Source organism: Belonocnema kinseyi, chromosome 4, assembly GCF_010883055.1.
Source record: "Belonocnema kinseyi isolate 2016_QV_RU_SX_M_011 chromosome 4, B_treatae_v1, whole genome shotgun sequence".
NCBI classification, from domain to species: domain Eukaryota; kingdom Metazoa; phylum Arthropoda; class Insecta; order Hymenoptera; family Cynipidae; genus Belonocnema; species Belonocnema kinseyi.
The window spans coordinates 138,022,272-138,043,585 of NC_046660.1; the positions used below are offsets into that span (position 1 = coordinate 138,022,272).

The 21,314-nt window shown below is 33.9% G+C and overlaps 1 protein-coding gene across 3 annotated transcripts in view; it reads left to right on the forward strand.

Moving 5' to 3' along the window:
• LOC117171173 (exportin-2) overlaps positions 1-21,314 on the forward strand; it is a 278,471-nt gene that overhangs the window by 118,589 nt on the left and 138,568 nt on the right. For all 3 annotated transcript variants that reach the window (XM_033358237.1, XM_033358239.1, XM_033358238.1), the window contains one exon: positions 5,878-6,007. In XM_033358237.1, coding sequence (XP_033214128.1) covers positions 5,878-6,007 — 130 coding nt within the window. The remainder of the gene's footprint in view (positions 1-5,877; positions 6,008-21,314) is intronic.

The window sequence follows — 21,314 nt, forward strand, 5'->3', positions numbered from 1 at the left end:
TAAGAGTGCTTCATTACCATCTCTGTCACTCTTACGGCATTAACCTTAATATCGCTCCTCGCTCCCAGCGAAATCCTGCGGTTGTCCTTATGACACATTTTTAATTATATATATATATATTTATATATATGAGTCAGGTCAGCGAAATTCGTGAAATCGCTGCGCACGCATGTCACGGATTTCGCCGCCGATTTTTTATGTAAAAGTACTCTATAAAAGAAGACGATTCAAAAAGTTTCAGTCCATTCGGTGAAAATGTCCACAAGGGGCGCATTTTTTTTCCTTATTATACCAACTTCAATTTAAAAACTTTTCCTTATGCTTTTACGCAATTGCAGCGTGTGTACGGAGCAATAAGTATTTGCAATTTTTTGAAAAAATTTGGGCATATTCCGGATGCCACTGTAACGGTAATTAGAGCATGTAGAAGATGTACGACGTCCCAATTTGTTTATCTTGATGCGAGCTTTCATCCCGTTGATAGATTTTTCGATTTCATCCACTTTAAGCTGTTATATGCGAATTTTAAAATGGCGCTTTTTCGAAAATAGTACATATTGCTACCCCAAGATCTTTTTTCTGACAGTTCTGATTTTCACAAAAATTGCACAAAGTAATCTTCAAACATCCCTAAACAAAACACAAAAATACCTGGAAGGTATTTGGGCCTCCTTCAATAGTATGAATTTTTTTTCCTGCTTGGACTGTGTTGCGTTGCAGGCTAGCCGCCCGCGCTGCTTGGCCGGCATCGTAGTGTGGTGGCGCCACGTAATGGACTCAATGTCACCTCGTAGAGTTCTTTAATAATAGATTTAATACTTTCACGATGATATCTCTTGTCATCATTGTCACCTGTTCTCCAAAGCAAACCTCGAAATTCGACGTACATTTACACGTACTTCTATGTTTCGTCTCTTACTTTTGTAGAGTAAAACTAATTAAACTAATTGAAACCCGAAAAAGGCAATTAATTATTAAGTATACACTTGTTTATTTCATATTTTTGATTTCAGATTGGATGACTAGATTTTTAGAACTTCGTTCAATCTAGAAAAGCTTTAAGTAAGAACACTCACACGCAAAATCGTTTATAAAGCTACAAGGATGCACTAAAAAAGAGCAGGTTTTACCCTCATCCACACAATCTTACAAGCCACTTTGCAGCACTTAAATCACTTCACAAGATCAAACACGTCTAAACACAACTATTGGATGTGACACGTTCCTCAGCGAATATACGAAATTGCTCTTCTCTGGCGCGTACACAAAGACGATACCGTCAGAACGACCGTCGAAGACGGAGTGTCGAATTCAGTGAGACACAAGCGTCTAGGAAAACATACATATTACGTTTTGCGCTGGGCATACGCGCTATGACCTTTCAGCCGCTTCAACTCAGAGCTCCATTATTTGAATAATGAAGGAAATGTCCAATTATTTTATTTCAGTACCCTGGAAACAAAAATCAATTCACTTCTGTTGAATGGGTTTCGAAGGCTTTTGAATTACGTATCTGTCACTGAAATTCCAAATTGCCGCTGATTTTTTGTTAAAAGACTTTTATTTGTTACAATTTGGTTGACTAACTTATATGCCGTAAAAGAATAATAACTGAAATAGCAAATAGAATCTAGTAGAACTGCGCATTATTTCTTTTAATATTTCGATAATTTATAAATTTAAAAAATCGTGTGAAATATAGCAGCTTAACCCCAAAAAAGTCGGTCTTATACAAAAAGAAGATAAGCGATTCAATATAACCTTGCTTGAAATGGTCATTGCAGTATATGACAGATTCGAAGCTGCTTGAGAAAATGACTGTTTCACGTAGTTGCAAGCCGATTCTGTTTCAACTTTCTGAATCTGCAAATGACAGATACGCAATTCCCAGAGTTGTATTTTCAATGGATTCTTTTTTCCTGTGTATAAAAGGAAATAACGCAAATTAAAATTTTTTAAAAATTTTACATAGTTATTATTTATTACGAAAAGATTTATGCCCGAGGCAAAATCCTAATACTCGGCAAGTCCTCCCTGTATGAATGCTCTGCCACGAAAAATAGAGTTCTGCGCGAGGTTGGAGAGAGTTTTTTAGTCCTCGTTTTTTCTCGAAAACGCTTGAAAATTACGAATTCGGAAATAAGTAGGCTTCCGCGAGCATTAAATAGGCTTTAGCGAGCACTTGCGAAACATGGAATATTTTCTTGAAACCTCGCTACCTACTCGTTCAATACTCTAAAATCATCGGCGCGAACTCGGTTTGACAGAGAACGGAAGGAGTTTTAGGATATCGCGAAAGCCTCTTTAATGCTCGCAGAAGCCTACTTATTTCCGAATTTGCAATTTTTTAGCGTTTTCGAGGGAAAAAGAGGACTGAAAGCTCTCTCCAACCTCGCACAGAACTCTATTTTTTCGATAGAGCATGCAGGGAAGACTTGCCGAGTATTAGGATTTTGCCTCGGGTATACAAAATTTGTTATAATTTTAATGGCAAACAAAAACTTGAAAAAAATAGTGTCAACTAAAGTTTGAACAAATGTTTAATTACATGTGTAATTAAATAATTAATTGTTTAATTAATTACTTATATTGTGTGCATTTGGCTAAGGGCTGGACATCCGCGTTATGGTCTTTTGGTCGCTCGGATTCAGCGGGCTATGGTTTAAACCTCAAATACAAGTCAGTGACAAACGCGACTAGTTCCAGTGCACCAGGTTTTATTTGTCTACACAATCGTAATATTTACGTGATTAATATTTTTCACAATGTTTTGTGAAATTTGCAATTTTTCTTTCATGAAATTCTCAAATTATAAAGCACTAAACCTAAACATTTGACTCAATATTATTCTTTTTGCATTATAGCGGATTTTAATAAAGAGCCACCTTATGAACCCAAAGAAAATGCTGTGGCAAAACTGTACTTTACCAACAACAAAAAAACGGAAGATTAATGCCTGCTAATGTAGCGGATGAATAAATAAAACTGTAAAATGCAAAGCAAAAAAATAGTTTTAATAAGAACTTCTTAGAAATTGTAAACAAAGTCTTATTAATTGTTAGTTTAAATTATTTTTTCTAAGCTTGCAATTCCCTACAAGAAAGTTATTAATTATCTTTTGAAATCTTTAAAATCTTACCATTATGAAATAATAACAATGTTTTGGAATCTTTTAGAAACTTTTGTGATATTTCTGAAATTTTGAATTCCTTGAAATCTTTCTGAAATCTTTTGATATCTTTAGAAATATTTGTGAAATAATTTAAAAATGTTTGTCAAATAATCTTAAATCTCTTGAAATCTTTGTGGAGTGGTTTATAATCTTTAGGAATCTTTGAGGAGTGGTTTATAATCTTTTGGAATCTTTGAGGAGTGGTTTATAATCTTTTGGAAACTTTGTGAATTTCTTCGAAATTAATGAAATGTTAAATTTTGTTAAATGTTTGAAATCTTTCTGAAATTTAGAAGTTCTTGAAATCTTGTGGAATTTCTGTGAAATTATTTTAAATCTTTGCAAATCTTTTTTTTAAGCTGACAATTTCTTACAAGAAAGTTATTACTCATTTTGTATAGAAAGCAAGAGAACTTAATTAACTTAATTAGCTTACAACTAATCCGAATATTTTTTCTTAAACGTGTATAAATATTTTCGTAATAAATCATTATTATTTTAAATTTAAAAAAGTATTTAATTTGCGTTATTTCCTTTTATACTGAAATAAAATAATTGGGCATTTGCTTCATTATTTAAATAATGACGCGCTGAATTGAAGCGGCTGCAAGGCCATAGCGCGCATGTCCAGCACAAAACGTAATATGCTTGTTTTCCATAGACGCTTGTCAGTGAGACCCGTCTCTCGGTGGACTGGCTCTCCGTGCCAGTCGAGCGCGCCATTTATCAAATTATTCTAATATTTCGCCAACAAAAAAATTGTATTCGATTAAAATCAGAAGACTAGAATTCTTATTAAAATAATTAAAGTAAATGGCACACGGAGTATACCTCAATCTATCAATCTAGTCCTCAAGTATCCAAAGTCGCTGTTCTCTGTCATACTGATATCGAAGACGCGAAGAAGCTTCGACCGTAGAACGCACACTTTCACCCTCATTCGACATCTGGTCTGTGACTTTTAAATTAAATGCACATTAAATGGTTAAAAGAAAATCGAAAATCAGACTATGTTTTCCAACCCCAACATTCGTAAACTACTGTTATATAAAATTTGAAGCCAGAATTCCTCTTGAAACGTTATAAAATCGCTTCGAAACTTTAGCTTTGTTCTTTACTGTAGAACGGCATTCCACTTCGCCTGTGCCTTTGGAACTCTGCGAGTCGAACAAGACCGAAAAAACAACGCCAACCCACCTCAGTCTTAACATAATATCATAAAACGGAATTCTCGTTTGTCTTGCTCACAAAAACAGATACGAACAAATGTTTACAAAATAGTTTACATAGTTAAAAATATATTAAATTATTCCTTTAGTTATATGATATTTTGTGCCATATCCGAGAAAAATCAAAAATTCAATATTTAAAAAAAAATTCTTTTCACCACAAAGTGGCTTAGCCCGCATAAAACTTATAGAATATTTTTTGTTATGAACAAAGTTTTGTAACAAATAATTGAAAACAATAAAAAAGGTGGGGCTTGCCCTTTTTACACAAAAATTTTCCATATGTTTCTAGCCTTTCAACTCTGTTGAAATCCTGCAACTGCAGTTTCCCAAAAGAAATATTTAGTTTTTCTCGAAAATGGTATAAGATATCACAAATAAGTAAAGAAATTTTATAATAAGTTTCTTAACTGTAAAAACTATTTTGTTAACATTATTTTATATCTGTCGTTGTAAGCAAGAAAAAAACGAAAATATCATTTTATGAAAAAAGTGTCTCTAGACCATGAAAGTTATTTAGCTCGCATAAAAATCACAATATATTTTTCTTATGATGGTACAAATTCTACAAAAAATGTACCTTTAGTATTTTCAAAAACTGCCGCCATTTGGTTAATTTTTTAACATTTTTAAAATTTTCTGAATTATCTCAAAAGTTATATTATTTTAAGAAAAAATTGTTTTTTTTTTAACAAAGCAAAAAATTCAAATACGCATAACTTCATGAAATTTCTTTTGTACAAATCGCAAAAATACGTATCGCCTAATTTTCTCGAAAAAATAACATATTTTGCCCGACAGATTCTGCGACTTAAAAGTGTAGAACCTGCCTGATTTGAAATGGATTCGATCCCGCTTAAATTCCAAATTTTTCGTTTTTCTAAAGTTTTAAAATTAATTTTATCTGTGAAAAAAGAGCATTCATAAGATTTAAGAAATCTGTACTATCATCGGGGATAGCATTTACTGATCAGATGAAGATACTAATCACATTACGCGAATAAAGAAATCTACAATATTGATATAAGATACCCCTGAACTTCAAACATTTTCTTTTTTTTTTAAATGGTTAGTATTTTCATTTGATCGTTCATTAACATATTCGATGATAAAAAATATGTCTTGTATCTTGTTACTCTCTTCAGTATTTTTTTGTCCATCCGCATAATCAAAATATATCGCGGAATCATCTGCGAATTTCAAAGCAACAATCTTCGATTTCCCAATCAACTTTCCCCTTTGATTTTGTGTATTCGACTTATCATCTATTTTGTGTCAAAACATGTTATAAAGGTTCGGGATCCAAAGGCATCCTTGTTTCAGCCCTAAGTTCAATCCTAAGTTAAGTCCTAAGCTCTACATGTTGCCGGGCTGCATCTGATTTCTACTAACGTTATTTTGTATCTGATATTAATATTAAGCTTGCACATTAAATTAAATTGTTGTAAAACATGAAATAATAATTTTGTATTTCAGTTAGTGTCAAACGCACTGCAATTCCTCGCCACCGTGGCAGATCGATCTCAATACAGACATCTTTTTGAAAATCCGACAACTCTTAGCAGCATCTGCGAGAAAGTTATAATTCCTAACATGGAATTCAAAGGTACGACTAATCCTATTTTTGGAATTATTGTGATATTTGATAGATAAGCGAGCAAAACGTGATAAATACGCTTTTTGAAAAAATTGAGTCAATATTTGTTTCGGTATGTTTGTTATATCATGAATTCGATTATTAAATTTAAATTGGCGCCCCATATTTGTTCTACTTACTTCTCATAACGTCTATCCATAAAAGAGTGTGTTAGTGTGTGTGTGTGTCGCAGCCGAATAGCTGACCCAATCGATTAGCCGACTAACGAATCGGCTATTCGACTAAAGTGTTTCATCTCAGTAGACTACTATGCATACGGTTCATCATATATGTTAAGGATTGCAATTTTTCATTTATTATTCATGGAAATGTTTTGTGTAAAAACAACAAAAGGAGTTCCTATTAAAATTTTGGAGTCCTCTATAATATAATTTATATATTTATGTAACACGAAGTTTGTTACTAAGAAAATCGTAAATAAGAAATTCTCTTATTCTTAAAATGGACAATGAAAAGTACAAAAGGATATTAGGCTTTTTCAGTGCTTTTTTCTTCGAGATAATTATAAATAAAATTAAAATGCTCAGGAATATCACAGAAAAAGTTTGTTTAAAATGTAATTGCTTTCCTAACGTTTCATTTAATTTATGCTCATTTCTTAAAATAAGGTGTACTGTTGTGTCAAAGTGAATTACATATAACTTTTAGCATGAATTAGGAAAAATGTTGCAAAACTCTGCAAATTATACGACAGAGAGCGTAAAATCTTGTCTTTAATTTAAGCCAAACAAATAAAAAAATCTTCATGGGTCCCTCAGATACGATTAAAAATGTTTAATCGGATCTGCGTTGAGTTTTACATAACGATCACGGCTCTCGGTCGGCCTGCTGCTCGTCATCTGCGTTGCGGCATATTAAAAAACATGTTTATTGTAATTTTTAATTATGTAAACTTCTTCAGATCCAACATTATATCCATATTAACGAATAAAATAATGGTAAACTGTTTTTTTTATCTCTTAAATCCTTATAAACTAGAATGTTAATATAAATTCAGATATTATTAAGAGAATAAACTATTTTTCAGTCGAATTGTGCATTTTAATTTTAAATATATCATTTATATGAAAAAAAACGTTCAAAAGATTTAATAATATTATTAATTTTACATAATATTTGATTTGAAGATTTGTAAATAATTAAATATTACAAAAAAATATATTTAAAATTTTCCAATAACTTAAAATAAAAATTACTGATGAGCAGAATCAAAATTATAAGCCAGGTAAGCATACAAAAATGCCCCCAAAGGGAATCAAATGTTTAGTCAGCTATTTGAAAGCATACAATCGAAAAAAAAAATTGCACAACATTTCAAACCGTTAGCGGCTATATTGGATGAGGGGGGGGGGGGTCAATGTTTAAAAAAAATTCTGTGTAAAAATTAGTGTAAACAAATAAAAATAGTAATTTTCACATATTCCAACTTCTTAGGCCCATTGGCACCTGAATATATTCATATAATACAATTATGTAAGTGTATTATATATTGGTATTAGATACACTACACATACATAAAGTATATATGCATGTTAACAAAAAATGATACAACTATTATTCGTGTTACTATCATTTTTAAATTTCTTTGGAACTTTCATGTATTTATATGATTTAGTTTCATATGTATTGAGAATTTAATCTTTGGTACTTTACTTATTTTTCACAATTACAAATTTTGTTTTTGTGAATAAACTGCTCAAAATATCTGCCGTTCTGATGATTCTCGACAAATGTCGACCATAACCTATGTAGTACACTACCGCCAGACATTGTGACTGCGATCAACGAAAGTACTAATAAAAATCACTGCTGCCTTTAAAACGTAATTACATGTTCTCAAAATGAGCGCAAGAATTTCTCGAACCTTATGCCTCGCGTCCCAGTTGGCGATGACCGCAGATGGCCAGAGTTATTGCTAAAGTCATTGGAATTTGGCGCAGATACGCTTGGACGTTTTTAGTAAAGACTGCGTTTTGTTAATAGGAGATTGTTGCTACAACTTTCCTAGGTCATATGACATAATATCTCCATTGAGGATCATTCCACGCGTAATTTAAGTAACTTGTTAGCATTAAAAAAAAAGTTTCTCACTCCTTTAGGGAACGAGTAGTCACGCGTTAAAGTCAGCGATGATTTTTAATCTTTATTTCGCTGACCGTACCGACAATTTCCGACGTTAGTGTATTACTTAGCTTATGGTCGACATTTATCGAGATCCATCTAACCGGCAGCAATTTTGAGCAGTTTATTCACAAAAACAAAATTTCCAACTGATAAATAAGCAATGTGACGATGATTAAGTTCTGTATATAGCGTATCTAATAATAGCTCTTTGGGTCACTGTACTGTGGTAAAAAACTGAGATAGTACTTGATTTTTATCACAAAAACAAAATTCAAAACAAAATTTTGAAAGTTTGTTTAAATTTACCAACCAAATTTGTTAGAAAAAATTGTGCACTTTGAGAATGGTTGAAAGAAGTTCTGTCATTTTTTCCAGATTTCTTCTATAAATTTGGGGAAATTTTTGTTTATTTTATTATATTATTTCAAACGGCTGACTCAACATTTAATTCCCTTTGGGGTCATTTTTTGCGTACTTAGCCGCCTTTACCCTTTATATATTTAGAACGTGAATAATCAATGAAATATGCCTTTGCTGCATCATAAGTGCATCTTAGGAATATTTAATATAAAAAAACTTAATTTTAATTTATTTATAGTCCGACTAACATTTTAAATTATATTTTGATCAATGGATTTCAAAGTGCATATACCTTTGGGTGTCCTGGAAATCCAGTGTAAATCGCAAAAATAAGATTGAGGCCAAATGTTGAAGCCATTTTTTCTGATTATTATTTGATGAGGCCGATTTTTTCGAAAAATAATTTATTTTTCATGTAGAAATTTAAATAAAGAAAATTTCCTCGATAGCATCGTTGTAGTACTGTGTTCTACTATGCAGCGATGCATGGAGGAGGTAAAGCAGTTTTCGATCTCGGATTATGCTTTGGGTGGCCTTTGCGAAAAAAAGAAAAATTACCATCTTTTATGACTAACCTCTGCAGATAATGAAACGCCCACTATGACCGACACTGATTCATTTAGGGGCGAACATACCGTATGCGACAACTAAGGGCGCCTAATCAAATCAATGGGTAAGTTCCCAAAAGGTCAGCCACGATTTGGCTTGAATCTTATTTTTTGCGATTTACGCTTTATTTCTAGGGCCCTTACATATTGAGAAATTAACTTAAGTTAACTTCATTTGCAATGAATATTGTAGTTTATTTGCATTGAATGTTTACTTATTATCAAGAGAGGAAACGCGGCTACTGGTACGTAGTCGTACTTCGGTAAAGTAAAGTAAATAAATTTTATGATGAATAGTTTTAGTTGGCGTTTCGTGTGTATTCTGATAGCTGTAATAAACCTAGAGGAATTCATATTATTTTAAAGAAAATTTAATAATATATAAAATTATTTGTTTCTAAACTATGTAGAAACGGATATTATGGCACGATGGTCACTTTAAAGCTAAATGCCAAAATTTGATCAATTTGATCTTTGTATCATTATTATTCAATTACGCGTGGAATATAACCTCTAGATTATTTTAATGCATAAAGGTACTAAATTTGGCTGAACTAAATAGGCTTTGTAGGTAAACCAAATAGTTAAGCTTTTTGATTTACGCAGATTTAATTCTTGCTATACATTAGGCAAAGCTAAAATATTGATTTGCTTATTACTAATTTTATTATCGCATTACTCACCATTAAGCACAGGCCTAAATGCACGAGGTGCGGCCCGCTATTGAAAAAAATAGTTCTCAACTACTCTATAAACATATCTCCTACTTTTCATTGTCTGAGATTGTTAGTTTTTAACAGACACTCAAATATGATCGAAAAAGTAATTTTTCGACTCTTTAACATCTTTTTTTCTACGAAACCGTCCGAAAATCTATAAAAAGTAACCAGAACTATTAATGAGACAAAAAAGGTAATTTTTCAGGTAAGGCAAGATCTGCAAGTGGTTGTTAGACTTTAGGTCAACTTTGTGAAATAATAGTTTTATATACGAAACATTTGGGGTCTAAAGAATTTTTGACAATTTTCAAAATTACGGGAGTTACGCCATGTTGAATTTCGGCATCACATTTATTGAAATATTTATATGTTTGAAACCATTGAACTATTCTGAGTAGGTTAGATTAACCACCAGAATATTAATTATGCTATAAAGAAACTAATGAAAACTAAATTCATTTTTTCGTTATTTGCAATGATTAGCTACTTAAAGTCTATAGCTTTTGTATGAAATACGACATATACTAATGTGCGATTACAATTAGTCCAAAATAGTCCACTTTTAACAATTATTTAAACAACTTTGGTAAACAAATATATATTTCGAACATTTTTTCATGAATTTGTTGCGTAATCAACTAAGCCTTCTCATAAAATTATAATTAAAATCTTTTGACGCTATCAAAAACATGACAGCCAGGGTTTTTGGCAAGACATTGCTAATTGATTTCACAAAAATATACTAGTCAATTGATGAAAAAAAGATCTCAATGTGTATTTGTTAACAAAAATTGTTTATGAGCATTGATGTTCATAATTATTATGAACACTCAGAGAAGAATTCGTTTTGAAACAAAAGTATCATCCTCTTGCCTGTTTTATTTTGAGCCACGTGAATATATTTTTTAACTGAACAAAATTATTTGGCTGCAAGATTAGGTAAAGTTAGTCACATAATGATAATTTTTGCTGCAAAACAATTGCTTTTAAGACAAATGAAAATCTTCTCAACTTCATATTCACGTTTCGTCATTTTTAGTTTGAAATCGCGTTAAGGATAAGGCTAATTTAGGTAATTATTGAAGAAAAGATGCCGCGAATAAATTTGTTAATCCCTTTGCAAAGAGGAAACACATTAGAGCCCATATAAAAAAAAATCTTCGGCAAGTTTCACAATTAATTAGTGAAACATCTTCCGTTGGCTTAGACAAATAAAGGACCAATAAAGACAAAATATAAAGAGGAAATCAATATAGAACCCATAAAGGCGAAATATGAGAGTGACTTAGTCAATATTGACAACATCCTGGACAAATCTTGCCTTCATTGACTAGATAATGGCTAAATCTCGCTCGTCTTTTGCCTTCATTGGCTAGATAATGACTAAATCTCGCTCATGTCTTGCCTTCATTGGCGGAATATTGTCTAAATCAAGCTCATTTCATGCCTTCATTGGCTAGATATTGACAACATCCTGGACAAATCTTGCCTGCATTGGCTAGATAATGTCTAAATCTCGCTCATGTCTTGCATTCATTGGCTACATAATGACTAAATCGCACTCATGACTTGCCTTCATTGGCCGGATATTGTCTAAATCAAGCTCGTTTCATTCCTTCATTGGCTAGATATTGACAACATCCTGGACAAATCTTGCCTTCATTGGCTAGATAATGACGAAATCTCGCTCGTGCCTTGCCTTCATTGGCTGGATAATGACTAAATCGCACTCATGACTTGCCTTCAGTGGCTGGCTGTTGACTAAGTCCTTCTCATTTCTTGCTTTTCTGGGTTCTATATTGATTTCCTCTTCATATCTTGTCTTTATTGGATGAATATTAGCAATAAATAAAAAGTTCACATTAAATGAGCTTGAAAAATGACTTGTATCTTAAGGCCATGACCTTCTTTGCATTTCCCCGTTAGAGCTCAATAACTTTCATAGGGAACATTTTTTTCGCAGAGCTGCAGTTTTCGAGATATTTGGCAATGCTTCTCAAAAGGGTTGGATGTTTAACCCTCTGTAACTCGAAAACTGTCCATTTTCGGACTTTGTGTCCCATAATACTTTTGATCAAGACATCGAGAACTACAATTTTACGAAGTTTAATCAAAATCGACCGAAAGCCATTTCATGTACATTTGCTGCAGGGTCCTCATGTCGATTAGAAATAAAAATAGGAGAGAGGTTTTTCTTTATTTGATGATGAAGTAGATCATTCACCTCAATATGCTGAAGACTCTGCTGAAGAAATGAAATTTTAATTTGTTCGAGATTTACCTCAATTTGATGACGACTTTTTTGAAGAGTTAGAAGGAGATGCCTAAAGGGAACAAGATCATTCTAAATTGAATGAAATTCAACAGATTTTAGGGTTTTTCTTCATTCTATAGAGAACAGATCTTCGGAAAAAAACTGCACAAATTTATAAATTAGTCTTTAATTAATTTGAAACTCTTTCAATAAATAGTACGTGTCGGGCGGTTTTCTCCAAAAATTTGCTCTTTCCCCACTGCGAGACACTGGGAGAGCAGCAGCGCGGTGGCGGCGCACGATCCCACTAAAATAACATTATCTCGTGATCTAGAAGAGTCACCATTATTTTTTTTCGAAATTAAAGGTGAAATTATAAGGAATTGAATTATCTTAACAAGAAAAGAGCATTTTTCCCCCTTGACGAAAAACTAAATTCAAAATTTTTTGTGGACATTTTTTTGGTTATAATTTAAAAAAATTCTTTTAATTTTTAATTTAAAGCGTATACTTTTATCTATAACAAGTGCAATTTTTATTCAAATTCGTGTAAAGGTTTCAGAAATATAAATATTTCAAAAAAAGTTGATGCCGAAATTTAATATGACGTAACTCCCGTAATTTTGTACATTTTTAAAAATTCTTTGGCTCCAAATGACTCCTATATAACACTATTATTTCACAAAGTTTATTAAAAATCGAACAGCTGCTTGCAGATTCTGATATTCCTGACGTATAGTATACCTACCCGTAAGTGTTATCGATTATATTTTTCTGGCTATCGATTAATATATGTTATAATCGCCGTATTATCCACTGCTCCTATATAATGTTATTTCACGACAGGAAAAACATTTGGGTACATTGATATTTTCAAAACTGTCCCCAAAACTTCTTTTTCAAGTCGAGAGACAACTTGTCCCCAAAACTAATATTCCTATTAACTTTAAAATTGCGTTTCAAAGAGTAATGAGATCAAATCTCCAATTATCAAACATTATTCAAATTTAAAAAAACAATATAATAATTAGCATGTCATCTAATGGAGAAATAAAGCGGGAATGGAACCATTAACTTTCTCTTTAATTTTAATGCAATAAATGGTTCCTCCTTGCCGTGTCTCACAATTCGTCCTCTATATCCTTCTTCCTTTCGATTACTTTAAATAAACCTTAAAAATTGAACTGTGAACGTGAAAAAAGAATCGGGGTGTGCGGTTTATTTTTTTTTTTCGTCGACCCATGAGGCTTGAAGTGACGGAAATTTTGGGATAAAAGTGAGTACATAAATTGAATCCACGATATCTGAGGGCATGTGAGCAATGAACTTGAAGAAGTTCGACGAAACAAACTTTCAAGGGTGGAACTTTCAGGTAAAATCCCTATTTGTAGCTAATAAACTTCAGGATTTGGTGGACTGCTGTGTGAAAGCGATCTTCTTTGATATCTTCGTCACTGGATGATGATCAATTTCCAAGCTTGTTGAAGCGCAAAAGCGATGTGGGATAATCTGAGTGTCGTTTATAAACAAAAATCTACTTGCTTACTAGATGAGTGAATGAGAAACGGCAATTCAACACTTGCCCAAAGTCCAAAACATGGATGGTCACGTACGAGACATTGGTGAAAGCATGTCAGACGCTGCAGGCATGGCCAAAGTTGCAGCGAGTCTAACCTCAGAATTTAATATGCTACAAACTGCTTGGGATAGTTTTGATCCTACACAGCAGACATTAGATAATCTGCAAAGGAGATTAATACGAAAAGACATATAACTCAGTGCGAATCGCGACGCAGCGAGGGCGTTAGTTGCAACAAAGACTTTTTGGAATAAGCGAAAACCAAAAAAAAAGTTAGGAAAAAATATAGTAATACAGATGTCACAATATAGGACATTTCGTAAGGGAATGTGAAGACGAGCGTTTCAAGAAAATTGAAAATCAGAAATCTCAGAATTGTGCATTCGTGTTAGAAAGTGAGGTAAATCAAAGCCAGAGCTTGTAACGTCAAATTGTGTGGGAAAGTCTGCACAGTCCACCTGCAAACAATTTAATTTTCAATATCGTACCGTTGGGTGACGATGTAATTTATGATATCTTTGGCGAAGGTGCTTTATCAATCAAAAAGATTATCATTATAATCTAAAAAAGAATCACGATTTTTCGAATTCTCAGAATCAGAATTAGATCGATTTTGATTATTAAAAGACCTATTTCTCTGATTCGCGTTTTTTTTTGGATTAAAATTTCCTTGATTTTGATAATTAATTATTATATGGCGGTCCTGAATAATAATTATTTCCAAATTGATCATTATCCTATCTCATGTATTGACCATTATTTCGGTATCGAGGTGAGTAATTTGATTCAAAGCTAGAATTTTGAAAACCTTCTTGTGAAATTATGGCCACCTCCCCTATTGTTTCTCACATTTCAATTATCACGATTAATCTACCAAAATCATTTTGCCGATAAACGCTATTTTTACGGGGTTCATAACCTCGCATAGAATTTACTGTGCATGCTTGCTCAAAAGTTTCTAATAGTTTGATAAATTTATCAAAAGTCTTGATATACCGAATTAAATACGCAGAGTTAATGTCTTCTGAAAAATTTCTCGACATTCTATAGACGTTTGTACACTCAGATTGAGGTAGTATTAAATCTTTAGCGTTATTCATTCTTTTAATAGCATAAGCAGATTTTGATAATCTCCCTTGATTAGAACGATATTGAAGATCAGTACTTATTTATAAACGAATATTTTCATTCTAGAATTTTAAAATGAATTTTTCTCTGAATGTAAATTCATTTTCACCTGGAGTAGCATCGAGGTTTCACCACTCTCTAGCGATACCTTCTAAGCATGAATGTACTACGAAATTAAAATCGTCTCTTCTAGCGTTTATCGCTCTAAAATGTACATCAAAATCGCTAACAATAATCATAGGCCTTTCAGTACCTGATCCCGAAAATTTTGGTATCGGATAATTTTTTAACCATGGAATTTTAATATTCTTACCACCCATACAAGTATTTCTATGAACACTCCATTCTAGTAATTATTGATAATTTTTAATATTTGGAAAACGTATCTGATTATTAATATGTGTAACAATGAGTTCTGTCTGTTCGCTAATAACTTTCTACAGGTTTCTTAAGTGTACATACATTTTGCTCGACATCAACTATGTGCCCACTCCGGTAAATTGTGATACTTTCCTTGTCAGTGCAGGATGAGAAGCTTTCTTTCGTTTTATTTTTTTGGCCCTAAAAAAGGTTTTTGGTTTTTCTTGTGGTTCCGAATTAATTTTTTGACTTCTTAGGCCTTGGTTCTTGACTATGGAAGAGACTTGGCCTATATGAATCCTTGATTTGCATTATCTTATCGTTCACGGCTCACATACCCTCCAGGACGGTCTTGTGGCTATGCGGTGGCTGAAGGTATGTCCTGCATCCTTTAGCCAACAAGAATAATATCCCAGGGTTATTTCCTTCCATTATCCATTGAATTTTTACTGTAGCTCTTGGCTCTGGAAGAACTTCCAGAGGATGAAGTGGTCCCTTTTCTTTGGGGCAAGGATGACAGTCCGTCCTCTGAAGTAACTCGAGTAATTGAACTGGATTTTCTCACTGGCCGGTTCGTGTAAAGAGTCGTTTCAAAAACACCGTTCATGTCCAATTTTCTCAGTTTTCCAGGGACTCCAAAGATCATGCAACGGAAGTATTCGGTTCTTTCTCGAAAGGCCACTTCCTCCGGATGTTCCTAGTAGATCTTTATCTTCTCCAAGAGTTAGCTGGTCAAAGGGTTGTGCCCGTCTAGTATATGTTGAGGATTCCAGAGGATGACCATGTCGGTGTCTAGAGTCAGAACGGTAGCCCGGTTCTGATTTGCGGCGTTTGGAACTAGCGACTTCCGGGCAAGCGTTTTTCGGGGCCGGATTTTGTCATCGTAGGTGGGGGTTTGAAACGGCCAAAAGGCGATAGTGAAATCGCTGGTTGAGTCTCCTCCTGGTGGATATAGGGGGTTGGAATTTCCAACTCCTGGTGTTCATCGAATCTCACCACCTCCTGATCATGGATTCCGTTATCTACTGTCAACTCCTGTCGATAGTCATCGGAGGCTTCGATCGTCAAGTCTTGTTGACGAACCGGTTATATACGTCCCTTTCACATGGGCCATGCAGTTCTCTTGTAACTTCGTCCTGTTGAGAAGAAATCACTAGGTATTATGGTTAGGACGACCCGGTGAAAGGACCCCGTACAATTTAGATTAAAATCCGGTCCCGGTCAAATTGGCTGAAACTGCGATATAATATAGTTTAAATCCTCCATGGGCTAACAAGTCTTGCCTTTGTTGGTTGGACTGATTTAAGTCTTGTCTTAACTGACTGGACTAATAACATGTCTTGCCTTTGTTGTTTGGACGGACCTATAGTCTTGTCTCAATTATCTGGACAACAAAATATCTTTGGTAGTCCAGAATGTCTTTTGCCTTGATTATTTTGAAAAATCTTCACATTGCCAGGGCACTTAAATTACATTACAGTATTTACATTGCCAGGAGAGCGTAATGATTTCACCTATATCACCAGGACAGCGCCAGTTTGTTGCCCTTATTACTTGGACTGGCCTTACCAGTGTTTCTAGTATTGTCAGTGATTGTGCTGATCACAGTTTATTGAAAAATCTGCATCTCATCTTCAAGTTTCAAGCGGGGCATTAGATTCGCTTGTGGTCATATTTTTCGCGTTCAGCCCTACCTATCTCGAAAACTTTTGATTTTTTTACTAGTACCCATTAGGATTTTTTGATCAGGAGGCTTCGACCTATATTATATTCTAATTTCAGACAATTTGACCGGGCCGAATTTTAATGTAAATTGTGCGGGGTCCTTTCGAGAAGAGAATCGAAATTCTAAGATTCAGCAAATAGATAAGTCTACCCTAGGTACTGCCGGATGGGACGACCCGGTTAGGGGGGTTGGCTATTCATGATCGAGAAAAAGACAAGTTCAAGCGCAGTGGTATGAAAAAGATTCGTTAGTTAAAAATATTTTCGATCTGCAAAGAGCAGATTGTAAAATTTCCTACAAGGCTAATGTCAATGACGACAATTAGTGCTCAATAACATGACTGGTAACATGACCTTTCCGTGATGCCGTTAAGCGATAATTCCCGATAACGACACGATCCAGACTCGATCCTAGCCGCCGGTATTGGGTGTAGATCGTGTCGGTTTTAGCTCGACTCAACTTTGGATCGGGAAGTCGGTATATCGACTAGGGATTGGGTCGGGTTTTCGATACTCCTTCCGCAGATGTGCTATTATCATTTGAACCAAGCGGTTATGGCTGGAGTGAAAATGCTGAAACTTATTTTCTCCATAGTGGAAGATTTGTACTTTAGCTTAGTTGTAAATAATTTGGAACATCGAAATTCGTCTATAGAACCTAGATTCAACGTTCATTCAATTTAAAAATGTTTTTTAAAGAAAAATAATACATTTTTTAATATCTAGCAATATTGGACTGTTTATTAAAAAGGAGCAAATATAAATCAAAAATGGAAAAGTGAACAACTTCCAGTTGAATTGTCTTCAATAGAATGCATTAAAATAATTCGTCCAAATTTCAGAGTACTGCACCCAACATTTAAACTCTTAACTTTAAAATTGTATTTTTTCCTTTTTAAGTCGTTAATTTGTTATAAAGAGTGATGTACTTCATTGCATAAATAATAATTATAGAATTATTATTTAAAAACTGTGAAATAGAAAGTATTTGACGTCTAACGAAACAAGTCTGATATCAATGAAAAATGTATTAATTGTTTCTTCAATTTCGAGGATCACAAATGATGTCGTGGATTTATATTTGTTGAGTAGAAATCATTGAGGTGATCGATTCATGCAAGTTTCTTAACAAAATATTTATATTTTTCACCAGTGAATTACTTTCCAAAAAAATACCAATGTGAATTCTTAAACAGATAGTTAAATTTTTAACCAAATATTTGAGTTTTATACTGAAACCATGAATTTTGAAGGTTTTTAAATGAATTTATTATTATTAATATTATTCATAAGATTTGTGAGAATAATTATTTTATTATTATTTTCTTCTCTTCTTTTTCTACCAACAAAATTAATTCCCATCAGCAAATCATACTTTATCATACTGTGTTTATTTTTTATGAAATAAGTTTTTTTTTTCATAAAAAAACGAGTTTTCAACAATATCGTTCAAATTTCAACCACACTCTTTTCAACTAAAATCTAGATTGTTCGATCAGAAAAATGAATTGCCAACCAAGTAGTTGAATTTTTAACTTAAAAAAATCTCATTTTCAGCTACAAACCGAATAGTTAACATTTCAGTTTGAAGAATTTATTTACAGCTACAAAAGTAAAATAAAATGGTTTAAATCTTTAAAATGTTCTATCCATATAATTTTTTGTTAAAAAAATAGATAAATTTTTTATTAATGATATGAATTTCCAAGCATTCAGTTAAACTTTCCTTCGAACAGTTTCATTTACGAACGAAATATGTACTATAAATTCTCAATGAAAACTTTAAATAGTAGAATTTTCGGCTTCCGTTTCCGATACCGAATGCGAAAGAATTCTGTTCTGTCAAGTGGTGTATTTTTGGCTTTGGTGAAGGGAATAAGGGTGAGTGGATGCAGGAAAGGCAGAGAAAGCGGAGATCGAATGCAAACGAAGAAGGGCGAGTGAAGGGAAAGGTGTTAAGGGTGAAAGTGAGTGGTTTGAAGTGAAAATTTGGAGCGTGTCAAGTTTTTGAGGTAACGAGTAGGAAAATAGTTGCTTGTGAGTAATTTCTTCAAGAGAAGGAAGGATTTATTTTGTCCGGCAACAAAAAAAGTATTTTATTTTTCGGAATTCTTTATAAGTTCTCAAAAATGTTTAAGTTTTTCTTTTATCTTTTGATCGTCACGGATCTTTGGGTAAGGTAGGATTCCAACGACGTGATGCCCACAAACTGGCGTCAGAGGGCAACAGTTACTGGACATTGGCACAGAGCAGAAAACCGTAGTGGCAGCAACAATTGACGTTGCTAAAAGCATTCGCAGTGGGGGGAAGGGTGACGTTGATCGCAGTGACAGCAGCGGTGATGAATGTTTCGAGAAGCCGACCTGGGAGGGGAGGGTAGCGGACTCAGGTACGGGCATACAACGAGGAAGACCCTCAAATTTACAGTGCCTCAACAAGCTAAGCAACGCGGGGTCAAACAGAAGTCTAGACGAATGGCAACAAATAGCAAGCGCGCCTAATAGTGAAAGGGAGGAAAAAAGAAAAGAGAGGCAGGGGACGATGAGGTAAAAAGGGATAAGGATAACAAGAGAGTTAGAGTTAAACTGAAAACTCCAGAGAGAGATATTGGGGATGGGGGATGTTTGAAAAATTGGAAGCTCTCATAAAAGGGTTTAGAGAGCAAACAAGAAAGAGATTGGATGACATGTATAGGGATATGAATAGACAGGGAAACAATGTAAGAGGGGGAAGTGAAAAAGCTAAGAGAAAAATGGGAAGAATGGGATAAACGCTGGAAGGAGGAGAAAGACAAGGGTTAGGGTAAGCTACAGAGCATTGAGAATAGACAGAGAGATGTTAACGAACAGAAATATAGTGAGATAAAACAGTTGGAAGAACGGGTTCGCAATCTAGAAATTAGGAATGAGCATATGGGAAAAAAACAGAGAGTGAGGAAATAGTAAAAGGGAATGAAAAAAGTGTCCAAAATGAAAATGAAAGATTGAAAAAAGACTCAGTAAGATTGAAAGAAGATTAGAAGGGGAAAAAAGGGCAAAGAGAAAAAATAACTTAGTAATCAAGGGATTGAAAGTGGAGAGTGAAACGGGAGAAGTGGAAATAAAAAATCTTTTGCGAGACATTAGAGTGCAGGTCAGGGTAGAAGAATTCAAGAGAATAGGAGGGACGACGGAAGGAAAAAAAGGAATGTTTCTAGTAAAAGAGGGGAGTGAGGATGAGAAAAAGAAAATTATGGAGAGAAAAAAATATTGAGAGGAAGAAGGGAAAGAATTGAAGAAGATTGAATTGAAGAATTGAAGAAGGAGGGAGAGGAAAAGGAGATGGCAAATAGACCAGAGGGCTTGGGTAGAGAGGAAAAAGGGCCATATGGTATGGATAAGGAGAGACAGGTTATGGACAAATGGGGAGGAATTTTGCTGGGACGAAGAAGTAGAAGAATTTAGGAAAAAAGGAAAAAGCCTTGAGAAAGATAGGGGGAAGGTAGACGAATAAGAGTCTGGAAATAAATCAGAGGGGTTTCCCAACGGCAAAGGGGAAACAAAGCGAAGAGGAAAGAAGAGGTAAGGGAAGAGAGAAACGTGAAAATAGCTTTGTGGAATGTGTCAAGTTTGAAGAACAAGAATAAAGGTTATTTTAAAATTTTTTAATTTATCTGCTATATCATCAGAGATTGTACCTTACCGACAGTAAATCAACCCTCCAAACCATGAAGGCAGAAAATCTACACAATATAGGTCAAGTTAAGAATCTTCAATAACAGAAAATGCTTAACGTCTTAATAAGACTAGATGGAAAATAATATTTTTAAATTAAAATTATTTCTTCAAAAAAAAAATCCTACTCCATCTTCATTCCATTGGGAATCGAACCACAAAACTTCTGATTTCCGGTCAGGTGCTTTTCCAATTAAGCTATTAGAGGGATCAGAATAAGACCTCTTAATTCAAGAACATAACGCTAATTTTTAGCTAGGTGTTGGTGGTACAAGTAATTATTTAAAATTTTTTTAATTTATCTGCTATATAATCAGAGATTCTACCTTACCGACAGTAGATCAACCCTCCAAATCATGCAGGCAGAAAATCTACACAATATTGATCAAGTTAAGAATCTTCAATAAATTTTGTGGTTCGATTCCCAATGGAGTGAATATGGAGTAGGATTTTTTTTCAAGAAATAATTTTAATTTAAGAATAAAGTGTTCTGGGAGGAGTTAGAGTAGTGGGATGTGATAATGATGAGTGAAACTTGGGCAGATGAGAAGGACTGGTAGGGGATAAAAAAAAGCTGTTACCGAAACGTTATGTGTGGACAATGCAAGAAGCAAGAAAAGAACACGTTAAAGGGAAAGAGATGGGCGGCATGTTGTCAGGAGAGAAAAAAGAATTATCAGTAAAAG